Source organism: Natrix helvetica (genome assembly GCF_964273705.1).
Source record: "Natrix helvetica genome assembly, chromosome: 6".
Taxonomy (NCBI): domain Eukaryota; kingdom Metazoa; phylum Chordata; class Lepidosauria; order Squamata; family Natricidae; genus Natrix; species Natrix helvetica.
In genome coordinates, this window is record NC_138553.1 from 10,336,464 (window position 1) to 10,358,339 (window position 21,876).

At 39.5% G+C, this 21,876-nt stretch overlaps 1 protein-coding gene across 5 annotated transcripts in view; it reads right to left on the reverse strand.

Moving 5' to 3' along the window:
• Positions 1-18,778, reverse strand: part of AEBP2 (AE binding protein 2) — a 48,963-nt gene extending 30,185 nt beyond the window's left edge. The window contains exons 1-2 of one of the 5 annotated variants that reach the window (XM_081958227.1): positions 17,945-18,778; positions 4,215-4,422 (exon numbers count right to left, since the gene is read on the reverse strand). In XM_081958227.1, coding sequence (XP_081814353.1) covers positions 4,215-4,422; positions 17,945-18,711 — 975 coding nt within the window. In that variant the 5' untranslated portion in view covers positions 18,712-18,778. The remainder of the gene's footprint in view (positions 1-4,214; positions 4,423-17,944) is intronic. The other 4 variants (XM_081958224.1, XM_081958228.1, XM_081958226.1 and 1 more) reach the window with 4 other exon arrangements.
• Positions 18,779-21,876: the final 3,098 nt, after the last annotated feature.

A 21,876-nucleotide genomic window follows, 5' to 3' on the forward strand; every position in this document is an offset into this window, starting at 1 on the left:
GCCTCTGCTTCCCAGCAATTTGCCTGGAGCAAATAGCAAGTTTCACTTTCAATTTATCCCGATCCTCAGCTGTTTCAGACTGCAGGGATTGCTATAGCCCCGTGATGGCAAACCTATGGCACATGTGCCCAAAGTGGCACGCGGAGCCATGTTGCCTGGCACGTGCGATGTCACCCATTTTCTTCCGGGTTTCTGGCATGCATGCATGTGCGACCATCAGTTGGCCTTTGTGCATGTGGCAGTGCAGGAAACTGGAAGAGCTGGTTTTCCATTTTCCAATATAAGCTCACGCGGGTCAACTGATTGTTGCTTGCGTGCCAGTAACTGGAAGAATAGAGCGCCAGAAACCAGAAGTTTATTTTCCAGTGCATGCATGCCCCCTGAGCAGCTCCTCTTCCAGGTGGCAGCTGAGAGGAGTGCGTGCCCATGCTCCCTTTTCAGCACTTGGTTCGCCTTCACTGCTATAGCCTTTTGAAGCCTCAGCAAGCCCCGTTTGCTGCAAAGAGGTAAATTGCTGGGAGGCAGAGGCCAAAGGGTTGGGGCCGGTAGGAGGGTGGGGCTTCGCTCAGTGTATAAGACGCAACCAAATTTTCACCCTCTGGGGGGGGGAGGTGCATCTTATACTCCGAAAAATACGGTATCACTTAAAAAACCTCAGTAGTACTTCAGTATGAGCAAAATATTTTTGCATTGATAAAACCAATGAATTCTGCATTCCTGTTCGATTTACATGTTAGAATCCAATTTACGCCCATGTTATAATGGTGTAAGAATGCAGTTACAGGTAATCCTTGACTTACACCCTTCAAAGGAGCCCAAAATTTCTGCTGCTAAGCAAGATAGTTGTTGAGCTGTGCCCCATTTTATGACCCCCTTTCCAGTTGTTAAGAGAATCACTGCAGTTGTTAAGGGAATCTGGCTTCCTCTATTGACTTTGCTTGTGGGAAGCTGGCAGGGAAGATTACACAAGGCAATCACATGACCCCAAGACATTGCAATTGCCATAAATACATGCCAGTTGCCAAGCACCTGGATTTTGATCACATGACCATGGGGATGCTGCAACAGTGGGAAAAGTGGTCATGTCCCGAGTCCCTTTTTGGGAGAGGGGGCGGTTTAGAAATCTAAATAAATAAATAAATAATAAATAATGTCACTTTTTTCGGTGTCGTTGTACCTTCAGTCATTAAGTGAAAATCAGAACTTTTCCTCTTAGGCCGAATGGAAAAAGAACTGGAGAATAGAATTGGAACCTTGTTATTATATATGTTGACAGCAGCAAGACACAAGATTGTGTCCTTCCATTTATTCACAAAAATGGAAGGACACTTCGATTCCTACTATGGACAAATGGCTGTAGAAGTTGATGATGGAGCTGGCTGAAATGGCAAAATTGACTAGTTTGATTGAAGAAAAGAATTTGTATAAGTACTTTGGTTTCCATATGGAGACTGCGTCTGAACTTCGTGCTTGAAGTGGAAAAGAATGAAACTTTGATTTTGGGTTTTGCCAAGTAGATCTTGATAGATCTTTAGAGAAATGGCTTGTTCATATGATTATGAAAAAGCAAAAAGTTGTGATTTAGTGTTAATGCCTTATTTTATTGCAACAGAGAGTGTCACAAGTCAATGTTTCCTTTTCTTTTTCTTATCCTTCCTCGCTTCTCTTATTTTTTATTTTACAATGTTTTATAATAAAATAAAATGTTAAAGCAGTAAACAGTCACTAAGTGAATGATTGCAGGACAAGGACTTCCTCTATATGCAGCTAATGAAACTGTAATAGTTCCATTAATTAGGTGAATTGTATCATTCAGATAGAGCAATGCCGAAGGGAATCATGATGTAGCTCAGACAGACACCACCTAAATTCAATGAACTATGTAAGAAGGAAGAGGAGGTATAGCATAATCTGACTTGCAAGGTTCTCCTGTTATAGCTAACCTCAATAAAAGTAATTTTATATTTTTTTCCTAAGTACCGTATTTTTCGGAGTATAAGATGCACCAAGGTTTTGAAGAGGCAAATTGAAAAAAAAGTTTTTGCACTCTGCAGACCTCCCCAAAACAACCCATTTTTCGTAAAAATGGGCCCAGTTTTTTTTCCCCCCAAAAAAAGGGCATGAATAGCCTTTAGGAGGCTTGTAGAGTGCTTGGCGGGGGACGAGCAAAAAACGGCCCCATTTTAAAAAAAAAAAAAGGGCATGCATAGCCTTTAGGAGACTTATAGAGTGCTCCTGGGGGCTTGGGGGACAAAATTGAGCAAAAGAATTGTCCGTTTTTTACTCATTTCTGCCCTCCCCAGCCCCCAGGAGCATTCTGCAAGGCTCCTAAAGGCTATGCACGGCTATTTTGGTGAAGGGGGCGGGGTTTCAGGAGGCAAAAATCACTGTATTCAGTGTATAAGACACACCCAGATTTTCAGCCTCCTTTTTGAGGGAAAAAGGTGCGTCTTATACTCCGAAAAATACGGTAGTTACATTTCTTGGTCTGATCTTCTAAGTGGGGAGCCTGCTTCCTAGGTCCTATACTGCAATACTGATTAACTGATGGGATCCAGAGCATGTAATCTGGTCACCGCCGACACATTCTGGATCAATTCTACAGTAGTTGATCTGAATTTTAAAGTATTATTTCATTTAATTCAACCGTATGAGTCTGTTTCAATTTTTACCCTTCAGCAAATCCAATCAAGGCCTATTTTAGAGACGGCGTGCAGCGGTTAAAGCAGGGCAAGAATTCCATTTGAAACATCCCCAAAGGCAGCATCTTTACGCCTTTAAAAACAATGATTAGAAAGGGTACACATGAGATTATTTGCTAAGTCAAACAAGGACGAAGGAGGAATGGCAGAAACGGCACATTCCCACCGCTTACTCCTAGAACAGTACTTGGCATGACCATATGGTTTTGGCTGTCGTACGCCAAAACTGTAAAGAATTTTAATTTGCTTTGGAATGAACATTATTGCTTAGTAGCTGTTGCTCCAACTGAAGTACAACAAACCAAAGCAGCTCCTCATAAATTACAGACGTCTGACCGGTTCCCCCTCTTAACAAGTTGAAGGCCATTGTTAGATCCTAGTCATGGTTCTAGCTGTGTTGAACGAATCAGACATTCAAATTGATATAATGTGTATTTCCAATGAAAAAAAGTATCGCAACCAATTAGAAGAGAAAAAATACCAGGATGTCAATTCTATCCTAACTTACGGAAAACACACAATAATAAGATTAGCAATTTAAATCTGAAATGTATCAAATGAAGCCCTGACTGATAGTCATATATTACATCTTTTTAGAATTTTACTTGATTTGGGTAACTAAGTAATTCAAAAGAAAGTGTTAAATTTGGACCTATATGATGTTTGATGTAACACTATATTGCATAAGACTTCAAAAATGTGATGTGTTCTTTCACTGATGTAAGGAGAGGATCTAGAAAATCATCAGATTAGGCCTTCTTCATAACTCATTCCTTCTTCCCTAATTTTCCAACTCCTCCAAATCAATTTATTTCAAAACTTCAACTTACTCCTCCAAACCAATTACTTCAAAAACAAAAAGTACAGGTAGTCCTTCACTTACAAAATTTCCGTTGAGATAGTTGCTAAGTGAGTTTTGCCCCATTTTAGAATATTTCTCACCACAGTTAAGTGAATCTCTTACTAACATCCACTTTCATAGGCAGATGAATTGGTATCTCTAATCTTGACTCATCCTATTTTACCACTAAATCTATCTGACAGCTCCTGCTCCTCTATTTGGAAATGTCCACTAAATGTTTGTTTTGGCTTTGCTTTTATTTGGCATTATCTCAAAGCCTATTTTTTCTATCAAGTATTTAGGACAACCATGTATTTCCCAATATTCTACTAAATTAAGAACTGTATCTGTCTCTGTATTTTCACGTGTTCCGCCTATTGTTCACCCTTTCTTCTTCTTCAGCTCACTTTTTTCTATGATAGTAAATCTGTAGTACAACACATTCTTTCATACATGGGGTATCATTGTCCCATCATTCAGTATTCCTTATAATTCCCATTTCAAGACTATTTTAGTTCCCGCTCTTGAAATAACTTGGTTGTAACAGTTTTAAGCTTTTTTGATTGGTTTTAAAAGTGCAAAATTACAACGTTTCCTTTTAAACATGTTTAGTTTTGGGTTGAACACACAGATGTTCGCAAAGACAATTTAAAAAAAAAGAAAACACCAACCCCTCCTCGCTGACCATCTACATGTATGGAGCGAATGTGATCTGCTAGATCCGGACTGGAGTTGAAGCAAGAGTGGCACTGGTCCCAGCAGCAATTATAAGCAATACTTTTTGCAGATGAAGTTGTCACTCCCTGTCCATTCATCATGACTGGAGTTGAACGTCCACTGGAAATTGTGCTGTCTACATCCATTATGGTACTGCTTATGCTGCAAGAAGAGGGGGGAAAAATAATTAATATATTTTCAATAGAGGGACAATTTTGCCAAATACATGGTTAAATACATTTATATCTTGTCCAATCAGTGAGTTAGAGCGTTCAAAGCCACCAGGCTAAAAACCAGAAACCATAAATTCTACTTCTTCATTAGGCATTATGTCAGTTGGATGACTTGAGCCAGTTGCTCCCTCTGAGCCCTAGGAAAAACAAAAAAAAAGCTGCCAAGAAAATTACATGGAGCTCCAATGCACTCCTCCAAAAAGAGGTACAGAATTTTAATATCACTGATAAACTTTACAAAATAAATATTTATGAATCAATTATATTGATGTTATGTTTAAAGGAAGCAGAAACTTTCTCATGGGGCCTTTAATTGGTCTGGAAGATATTATTTAAAATCTTCGGTGCCAATGAAACTGAAGAATTCCTAAAGTACTGCATTTTTCGGAATATAAGACGCACCAGAGTATAAGATGCACTAAGATTTTGAAGAGGCAAATAAAAAAAAAAGGTTTTTGTACTCTGCAGACCTCCCAAAAACGGCCTGTTTTTCGCAAAAAAAGGGGGGGGGGGCATGAATAGCCTTTAGGAGGCTTGTAGAGTGCTCCTGAGAGCTGAAGGGGGGACAAAACCAGCAAAAAGTGGCCTGTTCTTCACGAAAACGGACCTGTTTTTTGTCCAAAAAAAAAGCACGCATGCATAGCCTTTAGGAGGCTTATAGAGTGCTCCTCAGGGCGGGGGGGGGGGGGGCAAAAACAAGCAAACCCCTCCTCATTTTTCACTCATGTTTGCCCTCCCCCGCTATGCACAGCCATTTTTGTAAAGGGGGCAGAGTTTCAGGCGGCCAAAAATGCTGTATTCAGTGTATACGAAGCACCCAGATTTTCACCCTCTTTTTTGAGGGGAAAAAGGGGCATCTTATACTCCAAAAAATACGTTAAGTAGAAAAGAAAGTATTATTATGCTTCATTCATTCCTATTCAATCTATTTGGGTGTTTATAAGTAGGGTTTAATTTACCTTTAAAATCTGCACTTTTACCTCATAATGACAATTTTTTCTCAGTAGCCTTTTACAATCCATCAAAAGATTGCAGAAGTGCATGAGGGAAAACCTTACCAAGCTTCTATATTAACATTTTATAGCTGGCCTGGTCCAACAAATTAATCACATGCTCCAAAGACCTAAAGACAGAATAAAAATAACAAACCAAACAGAGGACCTTACAGCCCTCTGTAGCAAAAAGCCAATGAAGCTACTCACTACTCTCCAGACACATGTAAACTTGAGGAAGCAATAGAAGTGCATCTGAATTAAAATTGTTCCAGCATTGGGAACACATAGCGGAATGATAGACACTCAATGATGTTGTGAAAATAAGGTTTTCTCTAGCTTGACTTAAATTATTAAAAGATATGCTAAGGTTCAAAGTTGAAGCCTCATTCAACTAAAACAAGGATTCTAAAATAAGAGTTGTGGGGTCTCCCAATGGACTTCCATTCTTTGATGGAATAAGCTGTCTTCTTCAACAGAAGTGGGGATATACACTGGTACTATATGTTTAAGCGGTTTAGAGTGTCAGCACAATCTAGGTCCTCATTTTACCAATTCAGAATCAAACTGCTGACAGTCGGCAGAATTAGCCTGTAGTATTGCATTCTAATCACTGCGCCACCATGGCTCTAGATTGTACTGTTGGACTTCTACTGGATTTAATGATGTTAAAGACAGTACTATTTCATTTACAATGCCGAATTTTAAATACCTTTTTGTAAAATGATCTTGCTATTCTAATTCTGGAAATCATGAATTTTTGAAATATATGCATTACCTTTTTAGTAAAACTGTAAGTGAAATAGACCATTGTGTATTAATCATAATTTCTAGCTGTCTCTGTTTTATCAGTATTTATGGAGATTCATCATATCTTTTGTAAAAATCAATTTTTCCTTTAACATCTCTTAAGCCCTTCTTTTAGCTGAACCTTTATGGTCATCAAATGTTTCTTTACCAAACTTCAAAGACCAGAGAAATCACATTCAATTTAAACAATGTCAAGGTTTCTTTTGAGTTGAGCTTGATTGCGTATGGCTTCATGGAAATATCTGGGTAGAGTTCTTGGCAACAATGTAGAGTATTTTGCCACTGTCTCTTTCTCATGCATCTCATAAACATATATGCATGCGCATCTATTGGGGTATGTAGGGTTGGGGTTTCCAGTCAAGGCTATGGCCCTGGTGTATTTCCTGGAGGTCTCATATCAAAGTACTAACCAGGGCCCAATTCTGTTATTACTTGATGGGTCTTTCCAATTTACAATCTTAGAAATTATTCGTGGAATTTGTGCAGTGCTTCTGAAGAATATTGGTAATTACTTAAGGTAGGACAGTAAGCAGGAAGCTAGATTCTCATCAATCAGCAAAAAATCCTGGGTGACCTTGGGGTGACTGTCAAAGGTTTTCTAATTCTTAACAATGTTAATAATGAGATGATCTTATGATATGATGCTACTGAAATGAAGGCCTAATGAGAAGAAGTTACTGCAACCTCCTTTCATTTTTGGTGTTCTAAAAGAACTGCTAGAGTGTATGTTCTCAAAAGCATGTAATTTTCCTTTACATCTAGCTCTCAATTCTATACGCTAGAAGTTTACACTTTATCAAAAGTTGTAATAAGAAACACTCTGCCATAAAATATTTTTACTATAACTTAAGCTGATATGGAAGCAATAACGCAGGAAATAGCATTTATCAGATCAGAGGCTCAGAACGTAGGCAGGTTTAACAGATTTCCAAACTGCACTTTTCTTTGATTAGGACATCAGCACAACATGCCACGCTGAACACATCTGAGACACATGTGTGCCAGTGCAGTAATAAATCAGCTGCAAAGAAAAACATCCATGTCTTTGCAGAATGGACACGATAGTTTTGAGCCAAATTTGCCACTTCACTTCTAGTCCCCAAAAGATTCTCAGATTTATGTCCGGTTAGCCTTCCTGTGGCATATTCCTATTATATTCCATGCCAATGCAAACTTTCCCATCATTTCAGAAGCAGGATTTTGGGTTAAGACGGCTGTAGTGGAAGCAAAATGCAAAGAGAGCTTCTGTTGCATTCTGAGGAAGCTTGGGCTATCTACCCTCCAATGTTAGTGTTTCTCAAAATAAACTCATAATGATTGTTTTCATCTTTAAGAAAAGCATCACTCAGTTAACGTTTATGAGCCACAATGTCACCCGTAGTTAATCTGGATACCTGTTTATTTGTTAGATTTCTAAACTCTTGTAACTCTCAGCAGTATACAAAATTAAAATAAACATAAAACAGCCACAAAATACTGATTATAATAACAACCCAAAAATTAAAACCAGCAACCTAATCAAGGCACTTTACACATTCCTATGTTCTCTCAACTAGTTGGAGGGGGAGGGGGGGGACCAACCCTTCAGAAGACCTGGGTTGGGATTGTCTGCCTAACAACTAATCTATCTGCTAATGAACATTCTTGCTTGCCAGATTAATCCTTGTGAATGCATCCCGCTCCACCCCTCCCTACCCCCCCCCCCAAAGCTCTGGGATGGTACAAGCATGCCAAGCTCAAAACAAATTTCTGCATTCCAACTTCAGAACAAAAGTTGGCTGTCTTGAGTGGCAGCATCTCAAGTTTTCCAGTCAAAGAAAGCAAACCTGAAATATGCCATTTTGCTCCTGAAAGAGGCTTTTTCAAGTGTTCTCCGCTTGAAAAAAAAATGTGCATGTTCCAAGAGATTTATTTTGAAGCGGGAAACTCTCTGAGGTACTTCAGGCTTTGTTCCAACAGACCACAGCCATCTTGATCGTCGCACGTATTTTTTTTGTTCAATTTGTTTTTGAATTCAGAATTAGTTCTCCTTACATGCATTCACTCTTTTTTTTTTAAGCAAAGGGAAAAACTTTCTGTAAAAATACATTGAATCGATTCATATCAAGAAAACTGTGTTCGAATGGCTGAAAAAAACCATGAAAAGGTCTAAAAGCAACAATTATTAATGGTATCTTTCTCACCTTATAAAATATCTTATAAGCTAGCATGCACCCATATATATGCATGTGCTCATATCCCACGTCCACTCTCTTGATCCCCATTTTCCTTTTTCCTAATGCGTGTTTATCTAAAACTGGAAAAATTTCAGGGAAGAGCTCCCAACAGCTTGAGGTTTGTATTTTTGTATTGTGCCGTGTTTGCTTTAAATGCTTGAAATAAGACTATTGCGAGACTTTTACGTTAAAAGACAACACAATAAATATACTCTTGAAAGATATGCTTTTCTCCCTTTCCTAGGGAGTCACTTTCATCACTCCTGCTCAAAATCTCTTTTAGCAAATTTAATGAATACTCCAGAAATCCACTTCAGTAAAAACTTCACAGCAAATTAAGCAGAATATACAGAAAATAATTTTGGCAGCCAATGGCTAAGACTGGTTACACAGCATAGATTTAATTTTGCCCCCAAAGATTAGCAATTACATCGATGGTTATGAAATTCAGTATATCGTACATACAATACAACCAATAGAAACATATTTCAGAGATACAAACCTTACACTAATTTACACAACACAGCATGCAAACCAGTTTTCCCCAATTCATGACTCAGCTCATCTGCTGCTAGTTCTAGAGCAGAGGTCTCCAAACTTGGCAACTTTAAAACTTGTGGACTTCAACTCCCAGAATTCCTCAGCCATATAAGTCTTTTAAAGTTGCCAGATTTGGAGACCCCTGTTTTAGGGAACCAGCATTAGGAGTCATAAAATAAATGTGTCTTTCGACAGATGTAACTGGGTTTTCAATGCTGCATGACAAACAGGTTTTTAATTTTGAAAAGTAAACATGAAATTATAAAATGTTTTTAAAGATCTCCTCTTAACTTTTCTTGCTCCATTAATTCTAACATGGAAGCTAAAAAAAAGATTTATAACCCACTAGAAAGCAATAAATCCAAGATCTTTATACGTGCACATAATTCACCATGCTGGAAGTTTCCCATAAGCTGTCAAAAAAGGAACAAGTATGTTAATTTGTCAAAAAAATAAAATTCCTATAGACAATCTATTTTCCAGAAATCTAGAAAAAAAGGAGTGTTTCTTGGAATAATTTATATTCATGCCTTTAGTAATCAAGACTGCTATCACTTAAAAAAAATAACCAAATAATAAATTGCCACCCTGAACATGCAAAAAATCATATAATCTGAGTAATAAATGATTCTTCTTTAAAAATGCCAAGAGCATCTCTATCAAATCTCAGAATATAGATGGTAGACCTTAGGACACAAGCCATTTAGCTAACACCAGCTTTAAATTATAAAGTATAAAAATGGGAAACTATAATGGGAATTTTAAACTATAATGGGAAATAGGCAAATGTTTTGAAATGAACATATATTAATATAATCCAGATGGCTATGAAAACTCTGGCTGCTGCATTTTATTACATTTCTAACCTGCAAAAATCAACAAACTTTCCGTAATATACATAAAGCATAAAAAAAATGTCCATAGTGAAACCTACCCTATGAACAATTTGAATCAAAAGAATTAGTGTTCTGTAGAATTTTTTTAAAAAAGCACATCAATTATTGTATTTTGTTTCTGTCACAGCAAGCCCAATTTGCAAGAGAAGGCTGTTCCATGGGAGCTATAATACAATAATACAACAGTAGAGTTGGAAATGACCTTGGAGGTCTTCTAGTCCAACCCCCTGCCTAGGCAGGAAACCCTATACCATTTCAGACAGATGGCCATCCAACATCTTCTTAAAGACTTCCAGTGTTCACAACTTCTGGAGGCAAGCTGTTCCACTGATTAATTGTTCTAACTGTCAGGAAATTTCTCCTCAGTTCTAAGTTGCTTCTCTTCTTGATTAGTTTCCACCCATTGCTTCTTGTTCTACCCTCAGATGCCTTGGAGAATAGACTCCCTCTTCTTTGTGGCAACCCCTGAGATATTGGAACACTGCTATCATGTCTCCCCTAGTCCTTCTTTCTATTAAACTAGACATACCCAGTTCCTGCAACCGTTCTTCCTATGTTTTAGTCTCCAGTCCCCTAATCATCTTTGTTACTCTTCTCTGCACTCTTTCTAGAGTCTCCACATCTTTTCTACAGCGTGGCGACCAGAACTGAATGCTGTATTCCAAGTGTGGCCTTATAAAGTGGTATTAACCCTTCACGTGATCTTGATTCTATCCCTCTGTTTATGCAGCCTAGAACTGTGTTGGCTTTTTTGGCAGCTGCTGCACACGGCTGGCTCATATTTAAATGGTTGTCCACTAGGACTCCAAGATCCCTTTCACATAATAGAGACACATTTCTTTCTGACCCTAGTCTTCTTGACTTTATGAAAATGGCAGTTGGCCTTACCAACTGAAGTGGTTCTTAGGGCAGCTTCATGTGAAATAATCTGGAGTACAGGTAGCCCTCAACTTCTAACCATTCATTTAGTGACCATTTAAGTTACAATAGCACTGAAAAAAAGTGACTTATGATGGTTTTTCGCCCTTCCGACCATTGCAACATCTCCCCAGTTTGGGCATTTGGCAACAAACATGTATTTAGGAAGCTGCATTGTCCCCGGGCCATATGATCAACGTTTATACTCTCCCAGCTAGCATCCAACAAGCAAAATCAATGGGGGATTTGTTTAATGATTGCATTATTCACTTAACGACTGCAGCAATTTGCTTAACAGCTGTGACAAAAGAGGTTGTAAAATGGGACAAAACTCACTTAACCAACTGCCTTGCAATGGAATGGAAATGTTAGTCAGAGGTGTGGTTGTAAATCAAGGACTACCTGTAATCCAAGTTGTGGTCATGAGAAAACCAATTTTCATTGTGAGATCCTGCAACATCTGAGATTCTGAAATGTTTCAAAGGCAGCCTTCTGTGGAGTCCATTAAATAATTGTACTTTCAGCCTATCCAGAAGTAATACCAGAGTTGCAATTAAACAATGTAACTGGAATTAGATCTCAGAAGTCAAAATGCTTTTGTTAGGGGTGATAATCCTCCCCCCCCCCCCACAAAAGAAGCAGTTAAATCTGTATTAAAAGAGGCAAACGTTCACCCAACCGAATGCGACTGCACCCTGACTGGAGCAAACTTCAATTTATTACGCTCTTATTACCCCTGAACCAAGAATACAGCATCTTCCCACAGAAACAAAGATTATTCATATATTTTTTTTCCACAACATTAGCAAAACTTCAGAAGATTCCCCACTGGTTTACATACAAGACAATAACTTGTAGAATAGTGTAGGCTGCAAGCCAAGGTATCTAACAGAAGCCTCTTGATGTCATAGCCTTCAACTAAACATCTCAGAAGGAAAGGAGCAATTGTAAGATAATGCCCTCAAGTAGCATCTCTTCAAAGACTGATTCCCAAGGCTTTAAAGCACTTGCAATGACGTTCAGAGCACAATACACAGTGAACTCTTAAAACTTGCATGGTTCCCCCCTTTAGAATCAATCACGTGTCTCCAGAGTTCTTTAACTGAAATTAAGCATAGGTAGAATTTTATACTATTTTCTTCAGCTCAATAAACCAGGAGAATCTGTTATACGCTTTATAGCTGGGGAGTGGGGTGTTTATAAAGAACATATGGAAAATGCTACTTGAAAATCCAGACCTTGAATGAAAAACAGATGACGTTTTCAAGGAGGCAATAAAATGTGCATCGAAGTAGACATTTTCACAAAGAGCAAAAGAAATGGAGTAAGGCTATTTTAGCTGAGCCCTAGAGCCCCATAAAAACTACAGTACTATTCAGCTGCATTAGGTCTACCCTTCAATGATTCTGCCAAAAGAGTTCACCGAATTTTCGATCATGCACTTTAAGCAACACTTACGCAATGTAGTTATCTGCACCGCCGTAGACAAAACAACTTTCAGAAAACCCAACCTTAACCTTAATAACCACAATCTACTCAAGCACATGCAGTCAAGCTTAATAAAACTGTGAGAAACTCAAGAGGGTTTCAAGTTAGCTGGAATGAAATATCAGAATTGATATCATGTGATTGACTAGAACAGCCAAGTATTGGGGGGGGGGGGTGGAAATATCAGCTGCATTTGCCCCAAACACTGAATTAGCTAACCCAACTTTAGGTAGCTTGCTGTGTGAATCACACCAATGGGTTTGTATTCATTTGGCAGTTAGGATAACTGAATGAATCACAAATAAATGAAGTTCGAACCTAACAATCAACCACAGTATTAGCAAAGACTACCTCAAAATACAACACTGCCACGTATGAAAAAGTAAAATTTACCATTACCTAAATAAATATTGGAACGAGATTTCTACAGTAGAGCAGTAAGAAATAAGTGATACGTTTATTAAGATGCAGAGTTGCTGAAATGCAATAAGGTCACTCTTAAAAGTCCTTGCCTGTGCTGTCTGTTTGAGATCAATAATTCAATTTAAAGCTAAAGACTGCAAGCAAAGGCAGGGAAACATTCCAAAACCAGCATTAGGAATCTCAGAGTAGCTATAGAAAATGTTACTCTTATTTTCGCCAAAAGAACAAAATACATAGAAAAGAGTGATCAAACTTTTACACCTGTCATATTCCTGGCTTTATCTTGAATCTGTATATAAATATTAAATAGATGTTCAAATCTGAAGATGTTATGCTTAACTTCAAATTATGTAGATGTCAAGCCTCACTGAAACATACAATTTGATCAAGGGTGCCTATACAATTTTTGTGCATCTGTTTATTTTTTTCACTTCGGAACGAAAGGTTAGGCATTATGTTTGAAGGAATGAAGCTGAACTGTTAAGAGAATTAAAAACATTAAGAATCATTTTTTACATTTTTAAAAAATATGCAAGTAATCAAATTACTAAAATGCACAGTATTCATGGGCGCAGTGCTTCCTACAGTCGGCATATCAAGGACTTCAGTGATACAACAGGTGTCCTCCACCTGATTTTGGAGAATTTATAAGACTTCTAAGCCAACATGGTAGTTTCCAGTCCAAAGCTGGAGAACGCCAGTGGGGACAGCTCCATAATCCCTCCCATACAATCTCCTTGCTCTCAAGTAAAGATTTTGTTAGAACATTCAATGCTTCAGAAGCATCACCCCATGTATCTCTTAGAAAGCAAAAGCTCAAAGCAATCATTCTATTCTTCCCCTATTCAGGAATTGTAAACCAATGCAAAGAAAAATATCCAAACAGACATCTATATAATAAAGTGGCTGTGGTTTTTTTAAAAAAAATACAACTAGGGGAATCTTTTTTATCCTATATTGTTAAATGCTTTATTTTTATTTTTTGGGGAGCATGTAGGAATACTTCTTGAAGATAACATCAAAAGAGCTCCCCACCATCTGTTCCTATGCATTAGCCTATATATCATAAATGCATATGGCAAATATTTGTCACTCTCAAAATTTTCAGACTGATCGATGACTCTTTAACATTTAAAACGAAGTCATATAATGCTATGATTATCGCAAGTTTGCAAACAAGAACAATCCAACCCCCCTGTTCCAAATAAGAAATTTTACCCACAATCTTTTTCCACATTCATTCTCTGGCACCTGGTATTTGGAAGCATGCTGGCTGACCCTGGAGGTAATCACAATTGACAGCTATTATAACCAATGGCGTCCATCTGCCACCTTCTCCAAAATCTCTGCTGGTAGCCTGGAGAATTCTCTTGAGCAAAGGTTTTTTGTTTTAAAGGGGGGAAGGGAGAGATTCTCTTGCATGATCAGAAAATCCTTTTGTAGAAAACTGATTCCAGCCCTCTAAATCTTCCATGAATTAGTTTAATCCTTTGCTAAAGTCATTATACCTCAAAGAAGTAAATTCTATATTTTCACTATAAGCAGTGAAAATAAAATGTCCGATCTGTCCAATTCAAGTGTCATGTGTGATTAAACTGATCTACAACTGTGAAATGCTCCTTTAAGTATATAATAACCTTCAATCTTTTAACTAACTTGTTTATAAAGGACTGATTAGCACACACTGGAATACATTTGCTTCACATAAATAATCATGACCTTACACGGCATTAAGATATATTGAAGATGTGTGTGATTTTTCTTGCTAAAAACAATCTTGATCATGTTTTTAAAAAAACCTCTGAACAAACAATCCATGTCCGTCATTAGAGAAAGCTGTGGCGCTAATTATCAAGAGAGTCTCTAGTCTAGTATCTCAGAAATCACCTTAAATGAATTGTACTGGCATATTTGAAATAATTCCTTTCACAATCTCAACTCCTGACCTTTTACATTTTATTTTCCTTTACTTGAAAAAGTGCTGAAATTTAACTGAAAGGATCTGCTCAGGTCACTAACACAGAAGATAATCAGGATCAGGAGAATGACATTCCTGTTTACATATAGCTAATGCCTTTTGTAATTACCTAGGAGTTGGGATGGACAAAAGAGCTGTCTCCTGTTCTGGCTGCACCTTGTGAAACCTGAGCATAAGGTTTGAAAGCTGAATTGAAGCTACATTTTGCATAAAGAAAATTAAGAGAAAAACTCCTTTCACAGTTCTGCCAATCTGATTTCCAAGTATTAATATACAGATTAAAGTTTCTATCCCATCTTGGTCACAAGCAATTGGGGTGTTTTTTAAAGTAAATGACACTGGCAAGTCATAGTCATTTCAGTCTCTGTTCTGCATTTTTGTAATATTTGCATCTTGTAAGAAATTACATAAGTCAAACCAAAAATTCAAGGCGGTTCCTCAGACAAAGGGACATGGTAAGAACAATCATTTCAGAGAAAATGTCCTATTCAAATGGTCCAAACTATCCTTTACTATGTTGCCATGTTGATTTCTCCAACATTAAGATATAGAGAATCATGTGAATTACTTTGGTATGAAATACTACTTCAGAGCTCCAGACCCTAACTTAGTTATGCAATCAAGACAAATCCTGGTATGAAACATCAGACCAAACAGTAACCAGCAGTTCAGATCAAACTGCATCTTCTAAGTCTATACAAAGAAAGCTTCATTTCCACTACCTACAATTTTCTTTCATCCTGCTTAAAAGCAATTAATGTTAAGGATTGACAAAGAATGAAGCTTTAGTTCTTAGCTTGTATATATGCAGTCTCATTAGTATCAAAATAGAAGAATGTCCATGATGCTGTGTCTACATGAAATATAAAAATAAAAATTGTTAGATAAAAGCAAAGCAAAGAATAGGTCATAATGGTGTTTTCTTTAGTTATAAATGTTAAGCTTTATCTAACTATCTGTTATGTTTAAAACACTTTTTAAGTAGGACATTACATGGAGTGAAGCAGGTCAGGTTATCTTGGGACAATTTCCATACATTGTATAATTTAAACATTCACCCTGTGATTTTTATCCCAGGCTTCCCTATACTCGGATGACCAGATGCAGGGGTCCTGTAATTTTCAGAATTCCTAGGAAAGTCTAAGAGACAGAACTGATAAGTGCAACACTGTGAAGGTTAGTTTGCTTTCTCTAGCACTTGTCAAAGCATTTAATCAAAAGCATATTAACTAAACCATTTTTCTCAGATCCATTGCCCATTCAGCACTTGCTCTGCATTTACAAATATTTACCTAAATTTTAATAGGTGAATCTATATAAATTCAGCATAACTGATTCCCTATCTTCCAAAAAGAATGTAACATCATATTGGTAAACAGCTTTCAATAGTAATGTAAATTGAAATGAAAAAGTAATAAAAGATATTTAACTTGGCTGTTTTTTCTCATCTAAAAACAATGATTAATAATGGCAAGAAAATGTAACAGACCTTCAAGTCACTAGTTGCATCACTCGTAAAATAATAATAGTGTCACAGACACCTGGTGCTTTAATTATCCTCTACAGAAAACTTTTACTATGCCAGAATGAACATGTTCAAAACTAATCAGGAAGATTAATCAAAGTCACTTGCAGAGATGGTCACTATAGAAATCAAATATACAAACCTTTATTTCAAAATAAAATGTAGTTCATTATTAATTCCATGATATCATATATGTGATGAAAAATTCCCAACATAGTTCCTTTAATCAAACCACCCTCTGATATGGAAAGTGAAAGCTTTCAGGTTTTTCCAGGGGCTTTTTATCTGGCCCACTAATAAACATAGAGACAGAAAAAAGCCTCTGAAGCTGAAGTCATGCAAGGAGAGGTAGGAAGAGGCTGTCAATTTACAGCCTTTTCCAAAGTATTTGAAGTTGCAAAAAAATTAGAGGACAAGATTTTATACTTCCCACCATATTATTTATACACTGCAGAAAAAATTACATTCCTGTATTTATATGGGAAAGCAATTTATATGGGAAAGTAACTTTTTTTTGGGGGGGGGGGAATCTACCTTAACTAAATTTAAATATTAAGAAATTTGGCTTACTACTTTCTCAAAACTAAGCACAATGTAGGCACACAGTATATTATCCCTGAACTTTCCCAGAAGCTACATATTCACCATGATTTTCTATATGATGATATGGGAAGACACAAAAATAGAAATAGCCTAGCAATTTTTTTAGGATGAATTACATCTATCTTTAAGTTGGATGTTTGATCCCGACCTGTATGTTACACATGCAGCAGGACAATTAAGTAGTAATTTTATATTTTGCATTGACGTTCCCCTTCTATTGAACCACTTTTGAGGAACCACAGCAGCACTAAAACGTTTGCAATTTCTGCTGAAATGAAACTCCCACTGGGTAATGTGCTATTCTTTTAGTAACAGGTTTAAGTTAAAATAGCAGTATGAATCATCCAGATGACTTTTTCCTCTAATATTTACATCAGTTCTACTCGAATACAAATACCATTAAAAACTAAGAACGTATGTACTAAAAAGACTCTGTGATACTTTTTTTAAAAAAAAGAAGAAGCTACTATTCCTGTAAAAAGCCCACAAAACCAAAAGGCTTAAACCTAAAAACATTACCTACCCTTTTGTTCAGAAACAAAACTGACACACAAACTCACTTCCATTAGTAAATCCAGCACTGATGCACACCCACTTGAAGATGTTTTAATGGGACCTCGCTGGGAAAGGAGGGCATTACCTCATTCAACTGTGATTTTTGGGTGTGTGGATTTCGACTTTCATCAAAAACCTTTCAAACCTAACAAATCCAAGTTTGAAACGGGGTGCAAGAGGAAGATCAACGAAAAGCCAATTTTTGTATGTGGGGGAGAGGGGAATATTGTATGTATTGTATGTTTGTAAAATGGGGGAGGAAGAGAATCGGGGCATTTTAAAAAAGGGGTTTTTAAAGCCTGTTGAGGGACGCCCAGTAACCCTACCGCCCCTGTCCTAATATTCCCTTATATTCGTGTCCATTTTATGTATTCATAATCATGTTCATTCCTTATATCTGTTATCTAATTCATGCTTGATGAAATAAATAAATAAAAGTAGACACCCCCCCCCCAAAAAAAGCGGGGGAAGAGACCACAATCCCGGAGGGAGAGCCAGGCTACCGACCTGTCCTCGGAGTCCATGCGGCTGAGCGGCTCCCCGTCGGAAGAGATTTCCAGGCTGCCCCTGCGGCCGCCCGACGTGGCACTGCAGGAGCTGCTGCCGCCGCCGCTCCCCGTGCCGTAGCCCTCGTCAGCCCCGGCAGATGCTCCTCCGCTGCTGCTGCCGCCCCCCGCGTCCCCCTCGGACACCGCCGCTGCTGCTGCTGCTTGTGGGGCCGCCGCCGCCACCGCAATGGAGTCCCCGCCGCCGCCGCCGGAGCCGTCAGGCCCTCCGCCCTCGCCCACGCCGGCCCCGCCCGAGCCGCCCTTGACGCCGGCCTCGCTGCCGCCGGGGCTGAGCGAGCGGGCGTCGTCGGTGCAGCAGCCGCTGGAGGAGCCGGAGCTGCTGCCGGCCTCGGCCTCTTCCTCCTCCTCGTCCTCCTCTTCGTCCTCGGCGTCGTCGCCGTCCTCCTCCTCGTCTTCCTCCTCCTCCTCGTCGTCGCCGTCCTCCTCTTCGTCGTCGCCGTCTCCGGCCTGGCTGGCGCTCTCCGGGCTGGGCTCCGACATGCTTTCCACCCCTTCGCCGTTCAGCGCCGCTGGGGGCGGCTCGGCCTCCGCTCCCGCGGAGGAGGAAGAGGAGGAGGAGGAAGAAGAGGCGGCTTCGCTCTCGGCCGCCTCTTCGGCAGCGCTTCCGCCTGAGGGCGACGCCGAGGAGGAGCAAGAGGAAGGCGGCGGCGGCGGCGGCTGTGGGACCGCGGGCGGCTCCGCCATGTCGCTCAGCTCGGCCGCCATGACGCCTGGGAGTCGCCGCGCCGCTCCTGCCCTGGGAGGCTCAGCCCAGCGCGCGCACGTGTACGTGCGGGCGGGGAGGGGAGGAGCCTGGGCCGACGGGGGGCGTGGCTTTCTCTGCGGCGGCGGTGGTGGTTTGCAGCGCTGTTTGTGTGTGTCTGTGCGGTATGGAGTCCGCCTGCAGACAAAAGGGTTAGAAAGAGACTCGCGGACCGAAAGGGAGGCAAGGCGCACGCGTGCGTTTTATCCGTTTCGCTTAAACCCCAGTGCTTTCTCAATGTCGGAAACGTCAATCGAGGGGGACTTCAGTTCCCAGAATTCCTTTAGCCAGCCGTTGGGGAGTTGAGGTCCACACCTTTTAAAGAGGCCCGGGTTGATCAACGGTGGCTTAAGCCAGGAGCCTTCAACCTTGGTCCTTTTAAGACTTGTGGACTTCAACTCCCAGAATTCCCCAGCCGATATAGGTATGCCTCGAGGGCTACCTGTCTATTAACTGTGGAATTCTGGGAAATGAGAGTCACAAGTCTTAGAATTGAAGAAAGATTGGTATAAATCAGGACAGAAGATTAAACATATCACAAATATGTCTGACATATTCTTTTGAGGTTTCTTGGTCACAAATAAAAAGCTTGGGTAGGAACTGAGATGGAGGAAACAGTGAAGCAGAATAAAAAGGGAGGGAGATAAGAGTATACTCTTATAAGAAGAGAAGACATTGGAGGCTGGAATGCTAACTGAAATATGCTGATGATACTATTTTTAACTGAAAGAAAATTCTGTAGTCGATTTCATTTTAGTAAATATGATAAAATAAAGTCTGAGAAGTAAAAGAAACAAGCATTTTTAATTTTCTTAGAACTAATAAGTAAAAAGGGACAGTGGGTGAAGAAGTAAAAAAGTAAACTTTAGCCAGGAAAACAATGACAATTTTAGAGAAGACTATGAAGGATAAAAGGCGCAGAGGCTAAGACGCTGAGCTTGTCGATCAGAAAGGTTGGCAGTTCGGTGGTTCGAATCCCTAGCGCAGTGTAACGGAGTGAGCTCCCATTCCTTGTCCCAGCTTCAGCCATCCTAGCAGTTCGAAACCATCTAAAAATGCAAGTAGAAAAATAGGAATGGTGGGAAGGTAATAGGATTCCGTGCGCCTTCGGTGTCTAGTCATGCCGGCCCCATGACCACGGAGACATCTTCGGACAGCGCTGGCTCTTTGACTTTGAAACGGAGATGAGCACTGCCCCCTAGAGTCGGGAACAACTGGCACATATGTGTTACCTGTGAAGGATAAATGGTCAAAATGGTCCTATCGCTGCTAAAATAAGGTTGTGAGGGCTCAACACTGAGAAATACCGAAAGAAAGGAAAATTCCTTTGAATTAGGAAATTAATGATGTTACCAAGAGTTTCATGGACTGGGGAAAAACCAATCAGTCAGTCTTCCAATAAATAAAAAATGATTGCTCTCTTCAAGTTATTATCACAAAGCAGAAACTCTCATGGTTTGGATATGTGATAGAAGCAGTTGATAGTTTACACCAGTGATGGCTAACCTTTTTTGGCTCCCGTGTGTGCAAGGGAGTCATGTGTGGGTGTGCCACACCCATAATGCTATGCACGTGACCCACCACCACACACACACAAACACTAGACCAAAGGACTATGCTTGGTAAAGATGAGACGAAGGAGAACATAATGGATATTTTGATGGATGTGATCAGGGTAGTTATAGGAGGTAGAGTAATTATAGGAGGGAATTATGGAAGGGAAGATCTACAATTTATTATTAGAAAAAGAGCAAGATGACAAATGTTTGACAGTGAAATCTAGCTCCCCCAAACCCATTTGGGTATCCAAGAGGTTTAAATTAGCATGAAGCACGTGAGAAGATGTGAAGAAGCAAGGACAAAAAGTAGAGGGTGGGGGAATCAAAGACAGGCAGGCTTGTATATTTGTTGGTTTACAACTTTGGTTTCTAAAGCTTCCCGACTCAACAAAGTCTAGGAAACTTATAATTAAAAACAACATCACAGTACATTAGACCAGAAAAACAGATTACGAGTAATCCGCGCCTTACAACCATTCATTTAGCAAATGTTGAAAGTTATAGTGGCACTAAAAAAAAAGAGAGACTTGCAAACAGTCCTCGCATTTACAGCTGTCACCATGATGGTTGCTTGGCAACTGACATGTATTTACGATGGATGCATCATCCCTGGGTCATGTGATCACTATGTTCAGCCTTCCCAGCTAGTTTCCAACAAGCAAAGTCAATGGAGGAAGCCAGATTCGCTTACCCGCTGCATGAGTCACTTAATAACTGTGGCAAAAACGTCCTCAAATCAGGCCTGAGTCACTTAACAATGGCCTTGCTTAGGAATGGAAATGTTGGTCCCAATTATTTCCTGTAAGCAGTGTAAATTCTCTTTTGTTCATGCCTTTTCTTTCTTTTTCTTTTTTCTTTTTGCTATTCCTACTTTTGCTTGTTTATTAAAAGTGCACTAGATTGCTGTTTTATTTTCGAAGTTTTCTAAGTTTGCTTGTGGGGCCCTTGTGGAATCCAGAGCAATTCTTGGAAATAAAGATATTAGATCCCTTCCTATGTAATATCAGGCAGAGGAAAAGGGGCCAATAAAAAAAGGTCTAAAGCCACAGTGGCACCCAGAGATACTATACTGGAGAGCGCAAAATAAGTTTTCCCCACAAATTGTCATATGTTTGCTCCTGCCAAGAGCTGGTTGTCGAGAAGGAAAAAGCACTTGTAAAAGGAACCTGGAAAATCCACATCTGATCTGATTTTCTGCACAAACCTGAAGCAACTTCTGTTGGCAGTCTTGGATGACAGTGGACCTAAATGTCTGTCTTTAGGTTCTCAGTCATCCTGGTCATGATTGTCCCAAAGATGTTTTTTTCAAGAGACAACTGGTTTTTCTGGTTTTTCTTTAAAGACGTCATGCTTCTCATCCAAGAACCTTTTTCAGCCGAGCTGAAGAAGCTTCTTGAAGGAGAAGCGAAACATCTTCAAAGAAAAACCAGAAAGTCCAGTTACCTCTTCAAAAAGCACCTTTGGGATATCTGTCTTTAGGATTTAAGAGCCAGTTTGGTCTAGTGGTTGAGGCACCATGTTAGAAAGCAGGAGACCTTGAATTCAAGTCCCACCTTAGCCATGAAAACC